The 26,483-nt window shown below is 44.9% G+C and overlaps 1 protein-coding gene across 1 annotated transcript in view; it reads right to left on the bottom strand.

The window, feature by feature from the left end:
- Positions 1-761: 761 nt before the first annotated feature.
- Positions 762-26,483, bottom strand: part of LOC119456813 (glutamate-gated chloride channel) — a 357,609-nt gene continuing 331,887 nt past the window's right edge. Inside the window, exons 9-13 of the mRNA XM_037718631.2 lie at positions 17,900-17,967; positions 7,952-8,175; positions 6,118-6,200; positions 3,875-4,009; positions 762-1,405 (exon numbers count right to left, since the gene is read on the bottom strand). Coding sequence (XP_037574559.1) covers positions 762-1,405; positions 3,875-4,009; positions 6,118-6,200; positions 7,952-8,175; positions 17,900-17,967 — 1,154 coding nt within the window. The remainder of the gene's footprint in view (positions 1,406-3,874; positions 4,010-6,117; positions 6,201-7,951; positions 8,176-17,899; positions 17,968-26,483) is intronic.

Genomic DNA, 26,483 nt, shown 5'->3' with positions numbered 1-26,483 from the left:
GCCGCACGTTCGGACAATGCTGGTGTTGGAAAAATGGCTTCGCCTCGGGTCGAAGCTGTGATTACAAAAAAAAAAACAACAATACATCACACCACACAGCTTAATATTCTAGTGCACCGACTAACTACAACGAATTATTCCCCTATACTATGTGTTCTTACAAACGAATTCCCTTCGTTATTCTTTGGGCCTGCTGCTTTATACTACAAAACTATGTTATATACCAAATTAGGCTATAATATGCCTGACCCGCCGTGGTTGCTTAGTGGTTATGGTGTTGAGCTGCTAAGCACGAGATCGCGGGATCGAATCCCGACAACGGCGGCCACGTTCCGATGGGGGCGAAATGAGAAAACACCCATGTACTTAGATTTCAGTGCACGCGAAAAACCCCAGGTGGTCCAGATTAATCCTGAGTATCCCACTAGGGCGCGCCTCACATTCTTATGGTGGTTTTGGCACGTAAAACCCAATATTTTTCTAACATGCCTGGCCATGTTTCACGATCTGCGTATAATTACCTCACGCGCTTATCTTTAGCAAAGTTTTGGCGTGTATTTTTTCTTAGAGAAAAAGAAAGAAGTAGAAAAGAATACTAACAGAACAATAGCATACATGTTCAGTACTCTAACGCTGTCACATGCAATTATACCTTGTCACGCTGGCTGATACGCTCTAATCGGATGTGGAAGTTATGGAACATACGAGCATATTTCAGTACATGTTTTTTTATTACGTATAATAACCTCTCGAGAGCTATTTTAGGCTAGAAACTGCGATGAACTAAAGTGAACTCGTCTCTCCCGGCTCTGGGCCACACGGGATGGCAGAGCGCGCATGCGCGAGTTTGGGTGGGGGATAGTGCTTACGGCGGCGGCGGCTTGCGCGGAGCCGGCCGCCATGTTTGGCGGCAACGGCGGTGGTGGCCAGGAGCGCGGGGCCGCCGCCATCAGGCCCGCTGGCTCGCCGGCCGCGGAGCTCACCATGGCGAATGTGGTGGCGCCGTCCTCCAGGTGGTCCGAGTCCAAGGGTGGCTCGAGCTCCCATTTCCTCTGCTTCTGCTTCTGCGTGTTCAGCCGGTGTGAATCTGACCGCGAGGCGTAGTTGACCAGGGCGAACTCGAGGAGCGCGCCGAATACGAAGGTCAGACAGACGCCGGTCCACACGTCAATGGCCTTGGTGTAGGAAACGGGAGGCAGCGAGGCATTGATGCCCGATATCTGCGTGGCCATGGTGAGCAGGGTGGTGACGCCCAGCGACACTCGCGCCGGGATCGAGGTGGGGTCGAGCCAGAACGACACCCAGGACACGATGACCAGCATGCAGCACGGGATGTAGATCTGGATCAGGTAGTAGCTGAACTCGCGCTTGAACACCAGGTCCACGCGCAAGCAGCTGTACTCGCCTGAACACGGTACGACGAAGAGAGAGAGAGAGAGAAACGTTCTTTAATAGATGCTGGAGACGTTTGCTGGCTGTCGGTATACGCCTGGTATGCTACTCAAGATGACGAGGGTGTCGTATTAATGACATCTTCATAAGCTGCATACAGCCCCACGCGTACAACATATAACAGTACACACAAGTAACTAAATTGTCTGGCTAAGGCCAGTGTATTTGATAAAGGCTAAGTACGCCTTCGTTGCACGCAAGCTACTGTGAAAGTATCGTCTAGTTGGTTGCTGCTCGCACTTATTTCTAGGCTAATCCCGACAAAGAAGACATACAAATTGTTCGATTGGGGTCTATCCGTTAGTTGATCCGTTTGTCTGGATACTTTACAGGTCTGCAGCGTACTTCGCGTGAAAAGAATGCGCATTACTCGTTGTAAGCGTCACGAAACAACTGTTTTGACGACGAATCTAGTGGCCGCTTCTTGCTACGCGCCGCCAATGTTTTGCAGGGTTGGTAGTATACTCGACTGTTCTTGCATTCCTGCGTTAAGTTGGTAGTCCTTGACAATTGGGTTCGAAAGCTTACCCGTAGAGCCCCGATACGATGAAGCTTGCTTTGCATCAGGCTTCAAAAAATCACGCAATTTCCCTGACTGCAAAAGTTACAAAGTTGCAGCAGCCCCCTTAATCCTCACATGAAAGGTTTCTAACCAGACCAAGCCCTTGCGACAATGGGAAGGCATTCTGACAAATTAGCCTAACCCAAGCTTGTGAATAAATTTGTGGATGTAGCGAAACAGGGAGTGGCTAAGTAGAAGGATGACATTGTATGGCATTAATTAAAAATAAGAACAAGTGAACCGGAGTTTTGTTCTTAAAATGGGCTCTATCGTGACGCACCTGCGTGTTTTAACCTAGTACTTTAAATGCAGCCACTTTATACCTCCTATTCAAGAACAGCTCTCACCCTTTCTATTTAACGTGTAGTTTACAAAATGGGGATAGCCGTTTCAACTACAGATTTACGAGACTTACGAGCATTTTAGACAATCTTACGGATTGGTAGCAACTTCTGGAAAACATTTACGGGCCTAAACAAAAATTCCGCTTATAACGGCTAGAAAAATATAAGTTTTTAAAATACATATCACTAGAATTGGTTGTGTAAGCTGATAACTAGAGTGTTTCTGCGTGTCAGATGCATCTCAACAAAACATGAAAACCTGAGTTCAGGTAAACAGAGAGACTGAAAAGCATTCTTCGACAAGCAAACATCATCTTGTTTTTTTTAATTCTTTTTTTACCTTTCACCACGGAGGAAGGAAAAAAGCTAGGAGGGAGCATGGCGTCCCTTAGCTAGTCTCGGCGATAGATAGATAGTCTCGGCGCATTTAACACCATGCACCTGCCCGTATAGCACGCGAGCCTCTGATGATTGGAGAATCCCTTACACACGTACAAACTATGGTCGCCAAATGATGAAATATTTACTGCCACAAACACTAAACATGTTTTCCACTAAAAATGAATGATACCATTTCTTTTTCTACCAACCTCTTTTTTTGTGCATTTCAGAACAAAAGCGATAAAATACTCAGACGTGTTTACCACTGTATTATAAGTACTTATGGTTTCTTGTTGCTGTTTGCTATGTGCTAAATGGTGTGAAAGCCCTTGTCAAGCCTTGATGGCTTTTTGCTTTCACCCCACAGTATCACTGTTGTGACTGTTGTACTGTCTCATCTGATGCTGAAATAAACTGATTTGATTCGATTTGATTTGAACGTCATCTGACGCAACCTTTCTCTCTGGGTCATCCATGTGCGTGGTGGCTCTCAGGAACGAATAGGCCCACAAGGTTGCCCGAGCTATAAAGAGATTGTTTAGTTCGTGTTAACGTTTACGATGCGACAGGCTCCAACTTCGGATTTATCAAGTCGTCGTCCTGCACCATTTCGTCGTATCGTTCCCCACAGACACTTGCATTCGCTTTAGATTTGAGTCGTGATGCTTCGATAGCAAAACATTAGTGACGAGTGGTCGCTGTTTTCGAGATCCGTGATCGGTTACTTGGTCTATTAGACTTAACAAGAGCAGTTGTATTAGCTGGACTTTGCCTCCATGATTATACGGTGCGCGTGGCCACCCGCGGGAAGCGAGGTGCACTGCCAGGTCTCAGTGGCCATAGATTACGAATGTTTGCTTGTGCGATAGATGGTTTCAAAACTCTTCGCGTCTAAAGGTAAGCGACAAGAAGTTACGGCTTGCCTATCACATGACGAGGGCCTATTTCTCCAATATTTTTTTTTATAATTAGGCTTCAAGATTGTCACGTTACGCCCTTTTCTTGTTTTTTTTTTATTCCTCCATGACTTGAACAGCCACATATGAAGGAAAAATACGGTGTGCGCTCGTGAAATCTCTTCGTGCCCTTGAATAACATACCATACCTGTGGCAGTTCAAGAAAACGTTCACGTACCAGTGTTGGTGCGACTGGTGCAATAGTCGGTCTGAAACCTTTCCAGCGTGAAACGTGGTAAGTGGAGATTTTTCGTGACCTGTACAGGATCCCCCTCTTTCCATAGGAACACCAGGTCCTCTGTTGTGTACCCATCTGGATACGAAAACAAAGAAAGCAAGTTGCTCGTCAAAGTAATAACCGTGTTTCGCATGAATGATCCGGTCATTTTCAATAGTTGGTAACGTCAGTTGACAGATATCTCGATGCGCACATTCCTTCAACTAGTTCACGCACTGAACGCCGCAGTAGATTTAAGTTAAATGTACATCTATTGCCTTGCTCATATGACAGCAGGCTAACCAGGAATAACTGGTGCATCAGGAATCCTGCATTACCGCACCGCTGTTTCTAGCGCATCATGCTAATGCGATGCGACACCGTTTGCGTGTAGCGCGTCACACCGTGTTACGGTAGCCGAGACTAGTTTTGCGCCAATGGCGCCTGTTTCCAGTGAACATGCTTGGCTCGTGAATGTAGGAGTGGCACATCAATCCTTTTGGCGTTCTTGTTGCACTCAACAAAGAAGTGGCCACAATTTCATGAATGTTGCCAGCAGTATCGACATAGGCATGCGTCAGTTAATGGAACAAACCAACGGTCAAACTGTCTAGCCTTTTCTGAGCCATTTTCGCGAGGTGGGAGGGAGCGGCTGTCTCGTAAAAAGCAAAACTTTGACGATGTTACGTGCGCTTCTGTCAGGGTGTTGTTCTTGCCGAGATGCACTGCCTGCTCGGGCAGAAACCAAGCGTGCACAAAGTGGGCGTGCTTACCATGGTGCCTTCATGTATTAAACGTTGTCGCACCACTCGTCAGAATCAGCCTTCACTTGGTAAATTTCATAACGCAGCCATATTCTTGGCTGGTATTGCTGCTGCCGAGACACGACTCAGGGGTCGTTGAACTTGTTTCAAAGAAATACTGAACTGCTTTGTTGCAGGGTGTTGCTTGTTTTCAAAGATTTAATCTTAATTTGGTGACATAAATATTGCTCTTGACGTGTTTTTTTACCAGATTGCTAATATAGTCGCTTGCACGCGAATTAAGGCTATTTGTTTTCCTTGAGCATGGCCGGCGGAGACCAGACAAAAATAATATACACCAGCATTGGTCACAGTCTAGCTGTAACGCACGCTAACAGCAGCTTCGTTTATTGTCGGGTGAATGAGCGTTCACTGGCCACGAGTTGCGTTTCGCACTGAGAGTCCAAGGAACATCATGCCGCAGCGTCTGCATTTCCTCACCCGAGTGCTTACATGGTTGAATGAATGCACCTGAAGAAACTGTCCTGGAGAATTGTGTGCTATGCTATGTCCTTTTAACGATGTAAGCATTGAATTTTATCGTACAGGCACTATTTGATTCTTACTTACGCTGCGAACGCGAGCCAGCGTTCGTAACCACTGGGCAACCGATGCATACAGTGTGCTATCCCACGTGCTCAGCCGCAAGTAGTGAGGTAACTCAGGAGACAACTAGAGACGAATGCGAGTGAAATGCAAGCCCTCATTTGATTTCACCACACGACCATTCTCCAGATAGGGAAGTGGCGTGTTCTGCACTTATTTATGCTGCCGTGCTTAGACAAGTTGTCATGTAAAAAACACTTTAGGGTACCACCCATACAAGTGATCTGCCTGGGCAAATCTTGTCATGCACAAGTTGTCAGAGCTTCTTCTGCATCAAGTCACTTTGCGCAAGATGTAATTCGTGATATACAAGAAAATCCTCCAGTAAGGTTTGTTCACATGGCCACATCACACTACGGCATCACATACTCTCTACGTCGTCTCTCACATGGGGTGGAAAGTGCACTGCACAGCGCATTCCTGAATTAACAAAATTTCACCCGACAAAATGTCCTTACTCCCGCCAACCTCGCAAGAGGTTTCGTCCCTGACTCCAAAGAATTGCTGTAAGACAAGTACAGGTTTATTGCTGCTGCTGCTGATTAGTATAAAGTGCAATAGTCGAGTGAGAAATAAGAATGTTCTCACGATGTGAATTAGCCGGTAACAAATACGAGCGGTTCACAACTGTGGGCTACAGCTGTTTGATTCAACTTTCCTTCAAATCCTTATTTTAAGAAAATCATTCCAGTTTTTTAATAATGTGCCACTGCAAGCAGAGCAGCAAGAACTGCGAGACTTTGTGTTTAGTAGCTCAGATACTGTGATAGAGATATAATGAAACGGAGCACTTACAGCTCACCATGACGATAGAGCAGATTTGTTTATCCAAAGGATAAAACTTCAGGTTCATTGGACACGAAAGCACCAAAGATATTCTGAAAAAGAAAAGAACCGGGAGAAATGTAAACAATAAAATCAGACAGCAATTGTTACTCTTTCCTCATATATAGAAGGGCGTTAGGCTTTAAAGGAGCAATTGGTGAGCTAGGAATTGCTGAGCTTAATGCTGAAGCTTTTTAGGAAGATGTAAATACATAATCCGCTCTTTTTCCTTCTTTCATGAAGGGACAATACTAATGGTAAGAATAAAAAAACTAATTTTGGTAAGCTATGCCACTGTCGATGTGGCGTTGTGTATGAAATGTTTGACGTCACAGTCTTCGTGCAAGTGTTACCTTTATTTGCGGAGTCTCAAGGTGCGTTAGAAATATGCGCTTGTAATTATGACGAACTTGTCACGTACGATCGTTAATGAATGGGTATACTGAATGAATTTTGCGAGCATCCCCTCTGAAACGCTGAGGTGGCAGGCGCCCACTACACGTTATTTATAGCGCATCCCTTCTTACACACACGTATGACAACTGGTGACAATTCCTGCACGTAAAGACAATATGAAGAAATATGAAGATGAAGTTCACCGTGCATAACACAATGGTTTGTAATAAATGGGGGACAATTGATCTTTTTTGTTGTTGTTCTGTAATTGATTATATCTGCAAAGAAATAGATCTTTCTAGGTTGTTTCACCAAATTGGGACTTTAAATAACTTTACCAATTATCATTTCTTTCAGAGCCTCGGCTCTGGGATTCAGCTACAAGGATGTTTGTCTTGAAACTTGCAGTTCTATTTGCAACACAAAGAGATCGGTTGGTTGGTTGGTTTGCCTTTAAGGATTGACACGCTATTTTTACATCAGCCTGTGTTCTGCCTTTTTTTTTTTTGGGGGGGGGGGGATTCTCATGAGAATTCCAAGTTTTATTTTAATGATCTTCCAAAAAGCCTGCTTCAGTTCTCTTCTGCTTCTTTTCTCTACCACTTTCATTGCCTTTTGTTTATCTGTCCTTCTTTCGTTTTCACATAACTGTACCGCCCGCTTATTGGCCAATTCCCCGTTGTGGGCATGCGCCGTAGCTTGAGAGTTATCATCATCAACGACGACAACAACAGGGACAATAAAGCAGAGAATACTAGCTGTTGGTCAGCCTATTTTGAGCAAGCACTCAAGCAGCTCATAAATACGCAGCAAGTAAAATGGGAACGAAGCATGCGCTAAAAAATAATCCAGGCACGGAATTCGCGTTGTCTGCCTTTCTCATCATCAACACTTTTGTTCTGCTTTCGCCATACACTACGGCGTGTATCGGCGCTGTAGGCTGAGTTGAGTCGGTTTCTACTAATTTATAAAAAGTACCCTGGCAAGCAAGAAAAAAATACCCAGCCCATCAACTGTGCTTAATACAACACACAATTACAATCTCATTTCTGAATAGAGAGATAGACGCACGATATTTCTTTTGCTTGACGACGGTAAAATTTACTTACAAATTTTGCCTACAAAGGGTAGTGACTATGCCAAAACACGTAATTTTTATTGTTGTCAAATATTGCCGGGTCGCCAATTACTTCGTTATATCAAGTTTCCACTTAAAGATGGAGACGATTTTTCTGCGGTTAATAACTGAAACGTGATACAAGAGCGCGAAGGGTGGGGACGTCGAAGGCAGCCGAAGCGAGGTTTTCTACCGCCAACGTCGTCCCACCCCTTGCGTTATTATTTATATCAGCCGCACGGCAACCTATGTAAGCCCGTGGTTTAGAGCGAGGTCAAAGAAAAGGCCTGCCTGATGCTGAAGAGAACGTCGCCGTTGGGATGTATGCGGAGAAGCACGTTGGGCATGATGATGTTGTGGAAGTGTCCCTCCTTCTCGTTGGAGAAGAAAAGGTCCGGCTTCCAAAGCTTGTCCGGTTCGGTGAGCGTCAGGTAGCGCACCTGGCCGCCCAGATCGTCGTACTGGAGTCTCTCGTCCCGCCACTGCTCTCTGAACGTCATTTGCACTGTGTACTCCTGCGGACGCACGTGCAATGCGCGGGTGTACGCGAGTTCTGGGCGTCGAGGTCTGGGGTGCGAGGACAGTGCATTTCGAAGAGCACGCGTTCTCACTGGCAGTTGAGACTGAGCCGGCCACCTCGACCAGATTGTCGAGTAGCCCGTCGCGTAACCTAAACGACGATGCTTGCAAACAACCACATCACTACGCTCACAGCGAATGCTCATGAACCTACGGTCTTCGGGATGCTTTTATACTTCGCTAAGCCTCGAAGGCAACCTTGAGCAAAGCGTCAGGCTAGCTACGTTGAAGGCGGCGTTTCACTAGTGGACTATTTTGAAGCTGTGTTTTTAGCACATGTTTTCTGCAACGGCCGTAGACGTTGAGATCGCCGACTTGCGATCAGGAAAACGTGTGAAAGAAGACAGTCGAATTTACTGCTTGAACAAAACATTAGTAGCTTATAACTATTTACCATTCAGTTCGTTAACGACTACAGTTACCAACAGCCTTTGCGACGGCGATGGCGTAATGAAAGTCCCTGTAATAACGATTCATCAACGTTCATTTTGAGTCGGTATGTTATTTGCAAAGCAGCTTGTGAAACAAACGCGAAGTTATTGACACCGAAGAGCTAATGAATGACATCATCGTAAGTTATGGCAGGAGAGCCAAGGAGGTTGTCATCGCTGCAAAGATTGTATTGTTGCGTGCTATGCAGGCGACCTCCATGAGATGCATAGAATTGACATTTCTTCCCGACGTGTTCGTTTTCTTTACGTAACAATCTTTTTCATTCGAAGTAGAACTTCGGTAGCACGAATACAGTTCTGAGTTTCTCAACCACCAGCGAGAACGAGGCCCAGTGGAAAAACTTGCTGGTCTTCGCCACTGAGACCCATACGAGTGAGCAATGGGCACTGAGGCATGTTCATCCTTGGATTGATGGAAAGCTTTAGCTCGACGTACACGTAATAGCATTGCAGTATTACCCACCATACTATCACTGTAGCTGACACCTTGTAATGCTTTCTTTAACTCCAGCTACAACCTAAGTCGCAACGTCCTACCATTCCAGGCACAAATGACCCAAAATGGACTGTTCTAGGATTATGTCTGTTACCGAAAATTTGAACGAGGATGCTAATGAAAGAAAGTCATACGTCTCAGCAACTGTACAATGTTATGCGGTAGCATGGGGTACAAGGGAATGTCACTATTGGTGTTGTGTGTCGTCCCATTGCGCTCTGTGATAATTGTCACCTATTCCACCCCGACAGCAAGAGACTACAACGCGAATTCTAGCTTAGTTATCGACGTTATGGGTAACACAGCAGATGTAATACCTGTAATTGAACGTGCCATGCTCATAAACTTCGCCTAAGGATTTTTACAAACATCTTGCTATTCCTGCCCTACTTTTGGCCCTTGCAAGCGTTAGCAGTCGGCGCTGTAACCTAACCAATAGGCTTAGCCACAAACTTGCGCGCGAATACTGCTAGAGGAAAATCTGTCTCTAGTGTCTATGGCAGCCAACAGACTGGCGGTTCAAATGACATAGTAGTGACGGGCTGCACATAATAGTTCCTTCAGTTTAGCGTATTCAGATTCGACTGTACTTGTGATTCCTTATATTACCCAACTTTAGAATAATATGGCACCATCAATTCATCGTTCGTCAATGTGAGTTTACACAGTAAGTGTAGCCATTTGAGTAGTGTCTGAGTTGAAATAATAAGCTGGAAGACAAAAGGTTTTTAACTGAGCTAGTTGGTTCATTGGTTCACAAACTTCGAAGCTGGAAGAATAATGAATTTGAATAATCCGTAAGAATTTACCAGTGGCGAGCATTACAGTTCGAACCTCACCCATATTTGACGGCGCACATACAGTCAGCAGGTATTTGTGTGATTGTTTGAATGAGATACTATTTAATGAGATTTGCGATTCTGGCACCGAGCTTCGACATTATTTTATCGCCTACAGAACTTGTTATAGGCAATAACAAAATAATTATAAATAACGTAAATAAAATAAAATAAAATAAAATGTACGCTTATCAAACACTGGCTCTGTTCTCGTGTTACTCACAGTTCTGTTACGCCACATTACGCCCGAGTTATAGTTTCATACACTGTATTGATAGTTGTCTCATGCTGTTGTGTTAGAAAAAGAGAAAGTATATTGTTTTACACACTAAATGCTCCCGACGTTTCCGTCCATGTGCACTTCATTGCCCGTTCAGCATTTCATTCAACAAATTTTGCACAGAGCACAATGAGACTGATGTTGAACGGATATTGGGACACTCAACAGTTACGCTATCCCTATATTATTTCAGGTCATGCCATAAGCTGTCCCAAGCACAGTGCTTGAACTTTCAGTGATTCTAGTAGTGTATTAACCACAAGTCTAGAATTTCTAGCACAGCCTGAGGACAGATTTTTCTCTCGCAATGCCTCTGTTTACAACTTCATGATTACAGCTATGTGTGGGGTAATGATAGTTATCCAATGAAGGATTTCTTAACTTGATCTGTGTGCGTTTAACCAAACGTAATGATTCAAGAACAGCCTGTGATGGGCTTCTTATGACACTACGGTCTAAATTAGACTATAGAACTCAGCGTGAGATTGTTCATAGAATGTACTCGGTTACCTTTTAGATAAAGCCAGTTGTTGCCAGACCGCAATGTTTGATCACACAGTCTTCTCAGGTAAAAAAAAAACAAAAAAAAAAAAAAAAAAAAAAAGCTGCAGAGGCTGCAGAGGCTGCAAGCTAATGCTGAAAATATCAGAATCAAAGGAGGGTGCTATTCGTGGACAATTGTGTTCCTTTGTCATAGTTTTTTCATGTGCTGTCAATGCTGAGAATAGCGTTCTTCTTGCTTAAGTTCTATTCTGCAGTGATTGACTGATAGTGACTTGCTAATATGTAAGTGGGCGGCAGGATTTGAACGTAAAAATTTACATAGCCGGCGTTTCAGGTACAGGAAAGATGTAGACACCACTTCTGGAAAATAAAGGATTTGATAAACCAGTACGATGTCAAGATAACCGACTTGGATCTAGGCATGCGATGTAATTATTTCGTTCGCATAAGGAAGCTCATCACAGAATGTTCAAAGTAATAAGTGCTAGCAGCTATTTATAATGTCCCCTCTGAACACTGCTGAGTGCGTCCTTCATTTTAGAGATTCACTGCAAACACTTGGCAACAAAAGACAAAGACATAAAACGGGTGATTTCTTTATCTATCTCTCGTAATTCATTCTCGCCGAGTCATTTGACATGACGCTGTTGAATAGATCTCACTTACAAAAAGATAGAAATAAGAAAATGTCAACTATCAAAGTTTGAAAAGTGAAATGGCAAAACTTCTTTAAAACTTTTCACACCACTCAGTCAACTTGCCCAAAACTCTGCTCGTAGTGTAACTATACTGCACTCAAGGTGGCACGTATGACGGATAATCATGTGCACAAGTTATTGTCTTTGCTTTTTTTTTGCGTGGGATATGCACAATACAAAATAGTTAAACGTAGAACAACGTGAACGCTTATAACACATAAGGACGAAACTCAAGCCCTAAGGGTAATGGTAAGAACAAAAACACAACGTGAAGGCTAATATCTGTCTCAGGTCCTACAATAAGTATCAAGAGTACGTGCTTATGCTCTTGTTATATGACTAAGGTCAGTTACTTGGCCACACAAAGGGCGTACTAAGGAAGTAAGAAATGGGCAGTCGTTGTTCGAATGCACGGTGCTCCCACTGTGAAAAAGATAGACAATAACTTATGCATTCTTGAGGAAGCACACCCAATCACATGAAAGATGACAGAATGCAATGGCAAGATAGTGAGAAAGTCAAAGGCAGACAGAGAAAAAGAGAGAAGACCACGACAAGAGTAGAAGAGAGAAGCAAAAAAGTGGGCAACATACAAAAAGACGCTTCTGGCGCGGATTGCGGCATTTAGGGTGCGTTCGCTCGATGAGGAGTGAGTAAAACCCCCTCAGTGCTTTGGACGTATATATGTTGACAGCTATATATTACCTCCACAGCACAGAGAGGGTTTTGGTGCAATTGCGTGGCTCCTGAAGAATTGGGTTACAAGGGGGGGAGCAGGGAACAGCCGGGCCTCCGACCGACCACCAGGAGACGAACACACACGCACACACGCACGGCGCAGGCCTCTACAAATCACACGCATCACACACGCATACACGCTGGCAAGCGCGGGCAGCGCTTTGCGCGCAGTTCGGTACAGCTTTGTTGCTACTATGGGGTGCCATTTGCAGCCACAGCCGCCCGCTACGGTACACGGGACACAACACAACAGGCTTGAGAGGGTAGACACGCGGAGGGGGAAGGCCAACTGCACGAAACTTGACTCCTGCGATTGATGTAATGGTGTGATGTGAAAAGTAGCACCCGCAAAGCGCCGAAAGACACACGCCCTCCTCGCCCTTTAGCTCTGGTAATGAGCGGTGAATGGACTAGGGAATCACCGTGGATTTACAAGAGGGCATTAGCAGGTTTGTTTTCTTTTCGTTTGTATGAACAATTTCTTGCTTCGTGCATCTGTGCAGCTGAGAGTTCTTCACTATGCATTAAAACACGCATTTGGACCAATATTCCTCTTAGTTTTCCGTAGCAAAGAAGAGTACGTGTTTGCACTAATAGGGCAGCCGGTGTTCTTACGTATAAAAGTGACCTGCAGTTGATCCTTACGTCAACGCTTCTGTTGAAAACTCGCAAAATCGGAAACTTAGCACAAACATTTCACTCTTGTGCTCGGAAAATATACTTTTAGCTTGAGCTGAAGAAGTCATTCAAGCACTTCTGAATCTCGTGCGTGTGTTGTCTTTGTGCTTCTGGACAAAATAGGAAACAGGCGCATGCTTGTCGAAACCAGTATTACAGCCTTCACTGTGTCGGAGCTTGAAAGGGAGCATGAGTAGCTTTATTTGAGACGATGCTGTTAGACCAAAATCTTCGCAATGTGTGCCCCCCCCCCACGGACTTTTCAAAATATTTACAACAGTTCTGTCTCACTGTGGCACCGCTATAACGCAGTGGCTGTGCAAATATTCAACGCTGAACTTGATTTGACTATCAATTTGGAAAGTGGATTGTCAGTTTTGCCCGCATATCAGCACAAGTGCCAAATCACACCATACGCGTCCTAATATTTCCCTGTGTTTTTTTTTTTTGGTGATCCAGATGTAGGGTAACGGTAAGTAGAAATACGTCTGACATACACCATTCAAGGCCTATCTGGTCAAAGGAAGCCTTCAGAATTTCAGTTCTGTACCCCCCTGTACAAAATGTGTGAATAGTATCCTCAACGGCAGACTTAGCACGAGATTTTAAGTGTTCCGATGCTGAAGAGTCCAATAAATTTTGCTGTTGTAAACGGCTGAAATGTCAGATTTATGTTCGACACATGCCAACAATATGTTCCAACAGCATGTTCTCCTTGAGCATGAACTTCGAATGGAATTCGCAGATATTTGTACTTCTGCATATAGAGGGAGAACATGTCTTGATGTGTTCAGGTGTACCAAGTTATGTGCTCAAGCAAGGGCCAACGAGATCGCACAGGTGTAAGAATATGAATAACAGTGATCAAACAAGGAATGTAATTGGAGCTAACGTTTCGACAAGGGGACTTGTGTTCGTTAGGGCAACGGAATCCATTTGTCTTCATGGCAATGACAGTCGTTGTTCGACCACTGTTATTCACTTCAAGCCTTTACCTTTCTGTGAACTTCTGTCTTGTTTGAACATTTAATTATATAGAATATATCAAAGCACAAAAGCGAATTTCCCTTCAAGAGTTTCACTTTCTGTGACAGCTTAAACGTCTCTCTAGAACCATCTGACGTGCATGTGCGCGCTTGTGTGGCACGAAAACCTCATTTACGTACTTTAGTCCAGTTCAGGATAGTAGCGTATACTAACCATGTCTCGTGGGATAAAGATCGATGATATTAGCTGCCTGCGATAGCAGTTACTCGCTTGGAAAGCGAAGCGTTCGCGCGTCCAGCATGCCATGCCGATATTTCACCATAATTTCGGCACAAGGTTGCCAATTTTCCTACGGCTACTGCTAGCCAAAGAGTAACGTACAAAGATTGTAAACCCTTACTTGAATGTCACGCGTTTTTGTTTTTCAACTCGCTCTGGCCCGTTTACGTGCGACGAGGCACGTACGTTGCACACTCAGGCACATTTACACAGGCACACGCGCAGGCAAGTGAACATACAGTGCGACACGTAACACACAGAGAAGCGTTTCTTTAATGGCGAGTTGCAGGACAGAGACGATGCGACAGTGCATGGCAACAGATTGTGTCCATTCCAAACCGGGCGCACCACCTTAGCTTTCCTGGGTCTTTTTTTTCGGGGGCGGGGTGCCAACAGCTCAGAGCTCAGAGTGCGCATGCAGTACTCAGGCCAGGGGCGGCTGCATAGCTCACAATGTCTAGGCACACCAGGCGTCAGGGCAAGTGTGTCCGCGGCCGGAACATACGTGCCAGGTGCATGTGATATACTTAGATGGGTCTGCTAACAGCAGGAGAAATGTTTCTGTTTGGTGAAGCTTAGTGGTGGTAGGCTTCTGGAAATTCCTCACGCATGCTTCAGTGCACAGCAGACAAATGTTATGTTGCGTGTTACGCGTTAAAGCATAGTGCGTTGTTATATCAAGATTAAAACATAGTGCGTTGTTACGGAGAAAGAAGGGCGACTTGAGTTTGCCTGGCACGCTTCTAGTGAGGGATGAATGAACAGTGTTGCGTGTGTCAGAATCATGCAAGCTATGCAAGGACATAACGCGTGTATGATATGTCAGGGCATTAGGACCTGAGCATGGTATTTCTATTCTTGCACCAGGTAAAGCACTAAATTTAACATAGCTAACGCAGCTGCGCAAACAGTGACGAAGTGTATGTATACAACGTTCATTATACTGAGATTGCACAACGGGAAAGAGTACTGTGCATTACTTAAACAGGGGGTAAATAAAAGCAATGTATCGTTGTACTTAGGCAGAATGTAAATAATCGCAGCTGATTAGGGAATATTAGGGAATAGTTGATGCAGCTTCAGTCTACACTAGCGTTTGGCAAGGCGACAAGAGCGATTTAGTAAAACACACAACATAGATACACACACGGGAGCTTTCAACAACACTGCAGCATGGAGCAAAGAGGCCAGGAGAAAAACTCACCTGGTACACGGTGGGGCGTTGTCGAGGTCTTTTGAGTTGTTGGCAAAGAATGGTTGCGGGGTATGTAGAAATAAATTCACTCACCATTTTTCTTGTTACGTAGGTGTGACGACACTTCTAAAAGTTAGTGGAGAGGAAATGGTCATGCTGGGTGAACGAAACCGTATTAACTGCATCTAGGGTTGGGGTACTCTCCTCAGATCGAGACTATTTTTGATGACTTTGTTGGTGGGAATGACGTTAAGAGACAAATGAAATGATGCCCTTTTGCGAGTCTTTATACAACTGGGAAACATATCTGCAGATCCTACCGCAGCTTCTAACTTCTTGACGTAGTGCTTAGTTGTTAGTCCAAGACTAATAAAGTGTGACGTGTTAGATCTGAAGAGAGTTTCAGGCGCTAGTGGTTGTCAGGGGCCGCGCAACTTACCTTTATCGGGATGCCAGTTCAAGGAAAGAACTGCATTTAAATTCATACAGATTTCTCCTCGGCATTCCACTCTAGTAAGTAGACATTTTAGTTAACCTGAGATGATTTGGAACGGCAGTCTAAATCGATTTTATTTTGATCTCATGCTTCATCTACAGAATGGTCCATGCTATTCTACGATGATTAAAAAAACTGTACACTAAATAAACGCAAGAAAAAACCCTCACAATTCTCAAACCGACTGCGGTGGATAAAAGAGTGCTGGGCTAAACCCTTACTGAGAACCGGCCTGGGTGCACGTGTGTAGTGGGTACGACACAAATAAGTAAATGCTCTGCAGCATGCTTCGCCATTTGGGTCTCTGGATACGACAATGTGAATTTCGAGCTGGTTGAACAAGGTTCGTACTCATGTACCGTGCTGAAACAAAGGCTGCCCACGTGTATTAGGGTGGGCGCAGGAGCAAGTTGAAGGAAACGCACACCGAAGTTTCAAGAAGCTCGTACTTGCTCGTGCGCACTCGGGCTGCATGCAGAAAATGTTTAGGTGGATGGGTGTTCACCGGTCACAAGTAAACAGCGCTCGATGAGGATAAAGTAGTAGACACGGGACGAACAACACGCACAACACGGCACGTGGGATTATAGGTGATTTGATTTGATGTTTTGTGGAAGGTAGCCAATGGTTGAAACGTTATACGAGACACACATTTTGAAATACGAAGAGAGTAGTGGACCAAATACCGAAACAGATAAGACGAGGAGACACAGAGACATCCAGATAGGACGGAAGCAGACAGACACACGAACAATGACCGGGTTTAGGTGACGTGCACTGAGACAGCGATCCTAGCGTAAACGTAGGCTAAGGTCACGATTGCTCTTCACCGGGGCTGTGCTAAGGCTTTGTTAGATTTCGAAGAAATCTCGCTCTACGGAGTCTATGTGCCGGAAAACGCGAATAGAAGACATTCCATTCAGAATCGCTCATGGCCATGTCCCGCAATATTTCGCACAATTTTGTTTAGTAAAATAATTAGTTGTTCCTGCTTCTACTTGGCTGTGTAGCTTTTTAAATTTACAAGCACCAACGTATGACGCCAAATTACGCAGTGGTTGCTGAAGTTTATAGATTTACGACAACATCATAACATTGGTCCTGAGTTAGGTCATGTTGCTATCATAGGGCAAGAAAAATAAACATAAAAATAAAACGAGAAGTCGTCGAGTATTTATTCTTTTACAAAGCGCTATGGAATTCTGCGAGTTCAATAATTCAACTGTTGCTCAAAAGCAGGGTTGGCTATGTTTTCCCGGTACCTATCGAAAATTACAGCGAATCAGTTGCTGTCAAACGAGCCTGCCTAACGACAGCGTAGGGTAGCGTTCACGAAGACACCAAGCGCTCGGCCATCCAAGCTTCACAACACCACCACACCGACAGCACTCACACAACTGACACCAAACAAGACAGCTCACGCACGAACATCATTGCAGAGCGGTGCATCTGAGCCTGTTTGATTTCGCCGAAGTAACGATAAGTAGGTGTTGCAATCAAATAGCGAAGGCTAGCATCATGGCTCGCCAAAACAGTTGACGCCAAAGACCGCCACGAAGACAATACGTTTTCTTGGTCACATTACAGCAGCCAACACGAATTGCCAGAAGGTATAAGGTGTCGACTTGAGCGAACTACACCGATGGTTGCATAAAGAAAGAAATTGTGCACGCGATAAGAGTGGAAACGACATCCAATCGAGTGCCATGTTAGGAGTGAGAAGACGTGAATAGCCGTGGTGAGAAGAAAGGCGTAATGATTACTTTCGTATTTATTTCACCCCTGACATGTTGTAATAATTCACGCAGAAAAGTTAAAATTAAGCCCTAAAGCACTTCCTCAGAATAAAAACAAACCTCATATCCACAGAAGAAACTTTCAAATGTGTTTCAGGGGCGCCATGTTGCTCTATCGGTCTCTTCGGTGCAGTTCACCAAAACGCTTCGGCCCCAAACCTTCTAGCAAAGTTCGCGCACGCGCAGATACGTTTATGATACGCAGTACACGCGTGTACTTACCATGCTCAAATCGTCAATCTTGCTAATACTGCGAAGATAGATGTTGACCCTGACAACACACGGGCCATCTACAAGGAAGGGGTCGGGGTTGGGCGATCCGAGAAGAAGAACAATAAGAAGACGGGCTAACGAGGAGGAAAAATGGCGGGTTTGCTCGAGAGAAAAAAAAGAAAGAAGAGTGAGAGAGGAAAGAGAAAAAAAGAGAGAGAGAGGAGATCGCAAGGAGGAGCCCTACCTAGCGTTGTGTCCAGTTCGCCAACAGACCGACTAGCGGAAAACCTCTCGCTCTTTGCGGCCCTGCCTTTGTCTTTTGCGTGATGTCACACTTACCATGGTGACGTCATCAATTCTGCTGATACTTCTTATATAGATGTTAACGCGTACAAGAGCCGGCCCGTCTGCAGCGGGATGGGGGAGATAGACAGAAGGCGAGAACCGCCGGTGAAAGAGATATCACCGAGTAGCCCTTGAGGCTGCTTCATTATTTTCTATTTGCGATTAAAGAAGGCAGGGTGGGTCAGTAGGAACCGGGTAAGAGAGCTGCGGGGAAAGGATAAAGTTGCAATACTACAGGAGAGCGAGGGTTTATATACAGGCGTTTTTTTTTCTTTTCGTTAATAATTTTCTTCTCGCAAAAGAGGGAAGAATGCTAACGAGAAGTTTGTATTCTGTTCTCCCATAGCAGCAGCAGCAGCAGCGCTGGATTGATGAGGAGACAGAAAGCACGTGTTACTCAGTGCGGGAAACACTGGGTTAATACTTAGCAGCCTGCACTTATGATTCCGGCTGAGAGCGTTTGGCGTGCTTTGCTACAGAATTGATTTCATGCGATCCACAGATCTTGGCACTAGCAACATTTCGAATACAGGAACTGCACAGTAAGTGACAGCTCTCGAGACTTCTAATCGAGGCCAGCATTTCGGTCAGTAGGCAGCTAATTATATTACCTGCGTATTAGCTGAAAATTTAACACACTTACAGTTCTACCTATGCACGGATGTAATCAGAAAACAGATTGTCTTACATAACAAAAGCATTATACTGCACAGTAGCAAACACAAAAGGCAGAATGCAAAGCAAGGCATTTAATCATTGTTATTATTATATTTGATAAACATACTATTTTTACAAATGAATGCTATGACAAGAGCGGCTCGCATACAAGTAATTAGCCTTTGAGCAATGTTTCTATGCTAGAAAAGCGGCCTCAATGTTTCTTTTATTTAGACGCAAGCGCCAGAACTTGCGACTAAAGAGCTACATGATTTAATGGTAGAAAATTATTTAGCTGGCCTTGAAAGCGATTCCTTGTGCATACATTTTTCTTTATTGTCACTTATACGCTCATGAATGCTGAGTTTAATACCACAAAGTTAACTAATATTTGTTCATAAACTGCGACCATGTGCGTAATCAACAAAATCACTTGCGACATGAAACATTTCACAAAATAATTGCCACCTGCATGCAGGTAATAATACGCACGAAAACATTTCTACACTAAACATCTTTTCAACAAGCACCAGCAGGACAGGCGACAACATGAAAGGCTAGAAAAAGAAGAAAAAGCCGTACAAGTTGCAATCAAGACACAACGAATACTTATCACGACACTAATGCATGCAAACATTCATCGTGTAAGTTGTTCTATTAAAGCACCCGCCATGATACATGCACATAGCAATCACAGAAAGCTCGTGGAATATTGTACATTTAAAGCATCGTGGTTAAAAAACTGTCCCGCGTATTTGTGCACGGTATTTATGAAATATGACAACAGCATGCCCCCCCCCCCCCCCCCCGCCTCATTTTCTGTCGATCATTCAGTCAAGAGAGAGAGAGAGAGGGAGAGAGAGAGAATAGAAATAAGGAGAGGCAGGAAGGTCAACCAGACGCCCGTCCGGTTTGCTAGCCTACACTGGGGGAAGGGGGTTAATGGATAATAAAATAGGGAAATGGATCGAGAGAATACTACGGGTGCTGTTTCATCCAGAGTTGCACATCGACACCACAGTTGCTCACTAAGGTCTGCAGAGGCCGGTTTCTGAGCTTGAGGTATTAGCATGGCGCTGCACCGCATGGAGAACTTATGTGAGGTCCATGTACATAGAAGTGAACACTTTGCCGTGGTCGTCGCACGTCATAGAGTTGATGGCACATAAGAGCGGTCTGTGCAGATATAAACGACCACTGCTGTGTTCACCGCACGTTGACGAGTTGGTGAATGATTAGCCAGATAGTGCAATCGAACCGGATAGGTTAAGGTGAAGTCAGATTTGGGAAAACGTACCGATTTAAGGACGAAATGTGAGAAATAATGCCGCTAGCCTTCACGGGCACATCACGGATTTTTTTTTACTTTTGTCCGCTATGATGACAACGGTCGATTCGTCATGCCGACTGAAAGCATGCAAGCACTGGATGCAGGGCGTCCAGAACTTACTTGTAAGGCGCTTCGAGCTGATTGTTTCCCCGGCATAGTAGAGTAATTCAGTCAAAATTTCAACAATAGTGTAATAGATAATGTACCTCCAGATATTGTTCACTCTAACGAATGTTCTGACAAAAGCTATATATGTTCAAATAAAGGTGGACATCGGTCAATGCAAAAATAGAAATAATTAAAAAAACATTACCAAGGAGTATCTTAGAGATCAAGGAATGGATTTGTTCCGACGGTATGATTTCCAAGGGCGCACAGCCCTAGTGTAACAAAAGTTGGAAGTTCAGTCGGGCAGTTCCTGCTGTACCTCTCAGCTGAAAACCTAAGTGTCTGAACGCCCGTGCGTACACTTGCATTGATTGTCGCTACCTCTAAGGTTGCCGCCTTTTTTTCAGATAAATACTGGTTCCGTTGTTTACATGGTTGAATTAAAGACAACAGTCCTAATTGAAGAACACCCATGCTGCAACCAAGTGCTACAGGAAGCAGGCCGCACCAAAAAGTGCAATTTTTACTACTGAGCTCATTAGAGGGCCGCCTCTGAGGGCGCCATGCTGTTAGCGTTGTCATGAAGGTGTCGTGAAAATGATTTTGTATTGCCAAAGCGTGTTTAAACATGCGTGAGTATGCGCAAACACTTGTAAAGCAAAACGCAGAAACCTGCACGTTCTTAATTTGAATCGAGAAATTCTTCTTTCTGGTGTTTTACGTGTCAAAACCAGTTCTGATTATGAGGCACGCCGTAGTGGAGGGCTCCGGATTAATTTTAATCACCTGGGGTTCTTTAACGTGCACTACAACGCAAGCACACGGGCGTTTTTGCATTTCGCCTCCATCTAAATGCGGCCGCCGCGGTGGGGATTCGATCCCGCGATCTCGTGCCCAGCAGCGCAGCAGCGCCTTAGCTGACTGAGCCACCGCGGCGGGAAATCGAGAAATTAACCAAGCCGCATTTTTGTTCGCGCATCCACCCAAGCTTCAAATGCGGCTAATTAGAAGGCTGGTTTTCAACCAGAGCGCGAAAGTACATGCAAACAATAGCTTTAACGTGCACACACATTTTTTACTGTACAGAATGGGTGTGACAGTCGATATAGAACAAGATAAGTGAAAGCACAACAGCCATGATATACTTGTAGAAAGGAACATCAGCAAGCACTCTTTATCATCAAGTTGGTATGGTGGCAGCGTCAGCAGTTAATAATTCTGTGTACGTGAGCTTGGTGAAAAGGTTGGCCGCGTTATTAGCAAGAACGAATAGACTAAACGGCGAAGGTCATGCTGATTGATTGTTTCATGGCTCGTGTCAAGAAGGGTGAATGCGCAGGATAGCTTTGGCTAATCGAGCTTGCAGGCAGAAGGACCAGCTGGTGTATAATGAACTCCCAATAGAGCCGCAATGATCTGACAACTCCTGCTGCTTTAATTGATAATGATTCTTTCTGGAGCAGGAATCTGGGCAGTGGCACCGGTCACTGAGACAGCATGTAGAGCACCTGATTTTGCTCGCGAGAACTTGCAGTCATGTAGTGAATGGTGCCCCTCTGCGAGGCCGCATACGAAGATTTGCTTCGTTGATTTTGCTAAATGAGCTTTCGTTTCGTTTCCTCGGTGAATCTTGCATAATTTGCGCGCGCACACACACACACACACACACACACGCACGCACACACACACACACACACACACACACACACACACCCCGCACACACACACACACACACACACACACACACACACACACACACACACACACACACACACACACACACACACACACACACACACACACACACACACACACACACACACACACACACACACACACACACACACACACACACACACACACACACACACACACACACACACACACACACACACACACACACACACACACGCACGCACGCACGCACGCACGCACGCACACACACGGTGCGCACGTTCGTACAGGGAGCGAGAGAAAAAAAAACGTCGTGTGATGATGTAGCATTATCCTTGGTTCCCTGTCCTCATTTATACTTGCAAACATATTAACTCTTATATTTGTTTACGGCGCACCAAATTTTGTACGTGCACAGCTTATATGCGTCAACTCGATTCGAAAATTTCACTTCTCGAAAGCGGATATACTCGCAGTGGTCTTACGCTGAACGCTGACGCATTGCAGCGACGAGACTGCAGCCGCCGAGGCAGAGTAAGCAACAGATGATTTAGTGAAACGGACTAGCGTCGACCTGTTCCGTGCGATATGTCTAACGCAAACAACTAATGCCGCCGGCCGGACGTCGCTTTGTCCATCGGAGCGTTCACATAGCAGCAAGACTTATACGGCCGGACATCTGCGCGCCAAAAAGGGCAGAACGCCGTACAGCGAGCTTTAACAACCTATAAGCATGCAGCTAGAAACGCTTCACTGCTACTACAACCACAGACGTACGACACGTACACGCTCGGAGGAAATGACCGTGCGGCCGCTTTCTCTTCTAGCCCATTACAGGCTTCCACCCCTCGACGCCGCTATGAAAACAGAGGCTACCCTGACGGCGTCCGAAACAGGTCTTGTTGCTGCACAAGTTTCAGCACGAAGCCTTCATTGTTGCCGGCGGCTACGAAGAAAGATGACGAGCAATTCACCGGACGGTGTTATCTCTGAGCTATATGCTTCTGAGAACGCGACACCAAGGAAGAAACGCTGGCACGGAGCGGTCAAACAATATTTGCCCGTTCGAAGGCCGTTATAACCTTTGCACCCCTGGGCGCATGACGTTACGGGCTCCCAGTACGCGAGACGGTTTGGGCCCTGTAAACACAAGGCATCAGCACCCCGTGCGCTTCTCCCGACGCTGGTTCCCCCCCCTCCCCTGCGAACCCAAGGCTCATGTTTTTTCGGGGGAGAACTTGTGGTGGAGATGGGGAGGCTGACGTACCGATTGGCACGCGAGGATAGAAACACGTAAAACGAAAAAGAAGTGAAAGAACGTGTCAGCCGCGCGTGTTTTGATATTAGGAAAGTGTGCGCCCACTTCATTTAAGGAAAGGAAAACAACGAGGACGTGCGCCCGCGGGCAGGCAAAGCCCGCATCTCATCCCGGCCGCTCGCCTCGGCGTTGTTGACCCGGACCAGCGGCAGCACCTCACGACGCGCTCTTGTTTGCAGCTCGTGTGGGGAAATTAGCCCAAAGCGATCGCTATCTGCGGAATGCGAGCAGCTGTGTCAGTAAATTGAAACACGTTGGGGGAGCAAGGATAGCTGGTAGCGGAGAGCGAGCGCTTCGCGTAAAAGTGTGGGTTGTTGTTGACGAAACGTTTACGTTTCGGAGCAGGTGACGCACGTTACGCACAACAGATGTTGGACAGTTGATACTGTCCGACAGTTGATACTGCTTGCTTTTAAAGGATACAATCACAGAATGTTACGAATGCGAGAGTATTGAGCACTTAACTATTCTTCTTGTTTATTTTTTTCTTAAAGAACGACTGGCTTCCAGTGATAAGCTCATGTGTCGGAGTGACCAAATGACGTAATACAAAAAAAAAGTATTGCTTTTTGCTTGGGAAAATGAACGCGAACACAATGAGCGCGGCATTGCGCGAAATTCAGCGAGTGAGCAGTAATCTCTGACCATGCATATCTGAGGTTTACAGATCCGCTCAGCGGATGTTCTGATGAATGCACCAGGATTTTCTCATAATCTCATAACGAGGAGTTCGACGTGGTATCTCAGCTGTGCAAAATCATACTGCGTGGCGTCGAAGTGGGATAGAGTGGAACACACTCTGTGGTAAAAGTGAAAGCAGATCTCATATATGTGTTATTGCAACGCGCAAGGAGTGACTTTTGGGAAGCTCCTGCTGAATGGCAGCGACATCGGCTGCAGAAATTCAGACTGGCAAACTTTCGGGGTAGAATCGACATCATGAGTCGAATAACGATCGCTGCAGGATAAAGACCTTCACAGCAGTGCTGAGCATTGCTTATGTGTGGGACATTGTATCTGACATCTACAATGTGTGTGACTATTTGGCGACTTGACCAACTGTATGACAGTGCCCCACTGGGATAGTGTTATATTTTTCACTGTTCTGTTCTTTCTTTCTTTTCTGTCATGTTTCGCAGTCCTTTCCTGTTATCCTTTACAGGGTGGCCTACCGAAGATATCCTCTGGCTAATCTCCCTACTACCATATACCTGCCTTTTATTTACCGTTATTTCTCTCTCTCTCTCTCTCTCTCTCCGTCTTCCTAATAATATTTTTTTTTGTCGAGCAACGGCCACTTCCACCGCACTGTATCATTCGCTGGCAATCCTGACTGCATTGCTTTTTACTTAGTATGCCACCTGCTACTCTTAATTTCGTAGTCGGTTCTACTCAATGCATGCCCTGCACAAATCCTCATTATTCTATTCTTTTTTCCACCAAGAATACAAGAAACTCGCGATTTTTCATTAATCCCATGATACGTGTTGATGGTTCCTTTGTTTACCCCAAACGCTGAAAAAAAAAACAAGAAATAAAAAACAAATAGAATTCTAACGTTACAAGAATCACTTTCCTTAACTATTTGAAGCGTCACAGTTTTGTTCCAAGCTTTCTTGTCAGCCTTCAAGCGTCGGCAAATGAAGCATTTCTTATTTTTCACTTGAAGGATATCAGTGAGCTGGAGATAAGGTTTATGCCATGCCCTCCGATTGCAGTTTAGCCCACTCTTACTTTACCATGATTTAATGATCAAAGTTATTGGACGGGGCAGACGGTTGTAACTTGTTACTCATTAATTGCGCTCTACCTTTTGTAAATCAGTGAATATTTGCCAAAGTAATAGAATCAGGGCAACACTTGACTTCAGCGGCAGGCTTCAGGAAGGGATATTCTACGATGGATCATATCCATGTCATCAATCAGGTAATACAGAAATCTGCAGAGTACAATCAACCTCTCCATATGGATTTGATTGATTATGAAAAAGCATTTGATCCAGCAGAGATACCATCAGTCATAGAGGCACTGCGAAATCAAGGAGTATAGGAGGCATACGTGAATATCTTGGCAAATATCTACAAGGATTGCACAGCAACCTTGGTTCTCCACAAGAAAAGTAGAAAGATACCTATCAAAAAAGGGGTCAGGCAAGGAGACACAATCTCTCCAATGCTATTCACTGCGTGCTCAGAAGAAGAATTCAAGCTCTTTTAGTGGGAACGCTTAGGAGTGATGATCAACGGCGAATATCTCAGCAGTCATCGGTTTGCAGATGACATTGTCCTATTAAGCAACAATAGGGACGAACTTCAACAAATGATTGGGGACCTTAAAGGAGAAAGTGTGATAGGGGGGTTGAAGATGATGCAGAAGACAAAGATAATGTTCAATCGCCTGGCAAGGGAACAAGAATTTAGTAGCCCCAGTCAGCTTCTACATTCTGTGAAGGGTACGTTTATCTAGGTCAATTACTCACAGGGTACCCTGATCATGAGAAATAAATTTACAGAAGAATAAAATTGGGGTGGAGTGCATACGGCAGGCATTGCCAAATCCTGACCGGGAGCTTACGACTATCGTTGAAAAGAAAAGTGTACAATCATTGCATTCTACCGGTGCTAACACATGGGGCAGAAACTTGGAGGTTAACAAAGAAGCTCGACAACAAGTTAAGGACCGCAAAAAGAGCGATGGAACGAAAAATGTTATGCCTAACGTTAAGAGACAGGAAGAGAGCGGTGTGGATCAGAGAACAAACGGGGATAACCGACATTCTAGTTGACATTAAACGGAAAAAATGGAGCTGAGCAGGCCATGTAATGCGTAGGATGGATAACTGGTGGACCATTAGAGTTACAGAATGGATACCAAGAGAAGGGAAGCGCAGTCGAGGACGGCAGAAAACTAGGTGAGGTGATGAAGTTAGGAAATTTGCAGGCGCAAGCTGGAATCAGCTAGCGCAAGACAGGGGTAATTGGAGATCACGAGGAGAGGCCTTCGTCATGCAGTGGACATAAATATAGGCTGATTATGAATGATACATGAATGAATGAAATCCATGCCATATTAAGTGTACTAGCGTTAACTTGCATACCTTCCATTATAGTGTGCTTGTACAAGTCTTCATGTACCTGCTCTGAGTCACGTATGCGGCGTC

The sequence above is a fragment of the Dermacentor silvarum genome, chromosome 6 (assembly GCF_013339745.2).
Source record: "Dermacentor silvarum isolate Dsil-2018 chromosome 6, BIME_Dsil_1.4, whole genome shotgun sequence".
NCBI lineage: Eukaryota > Metazoa > Arthropoda > Arachnida > Ixodida > Ixodidae > Dermacentor > Dermacentor silvarum.
This window is presented reverse-complemented; position numbering and strand designations above follow the sequence as displayed.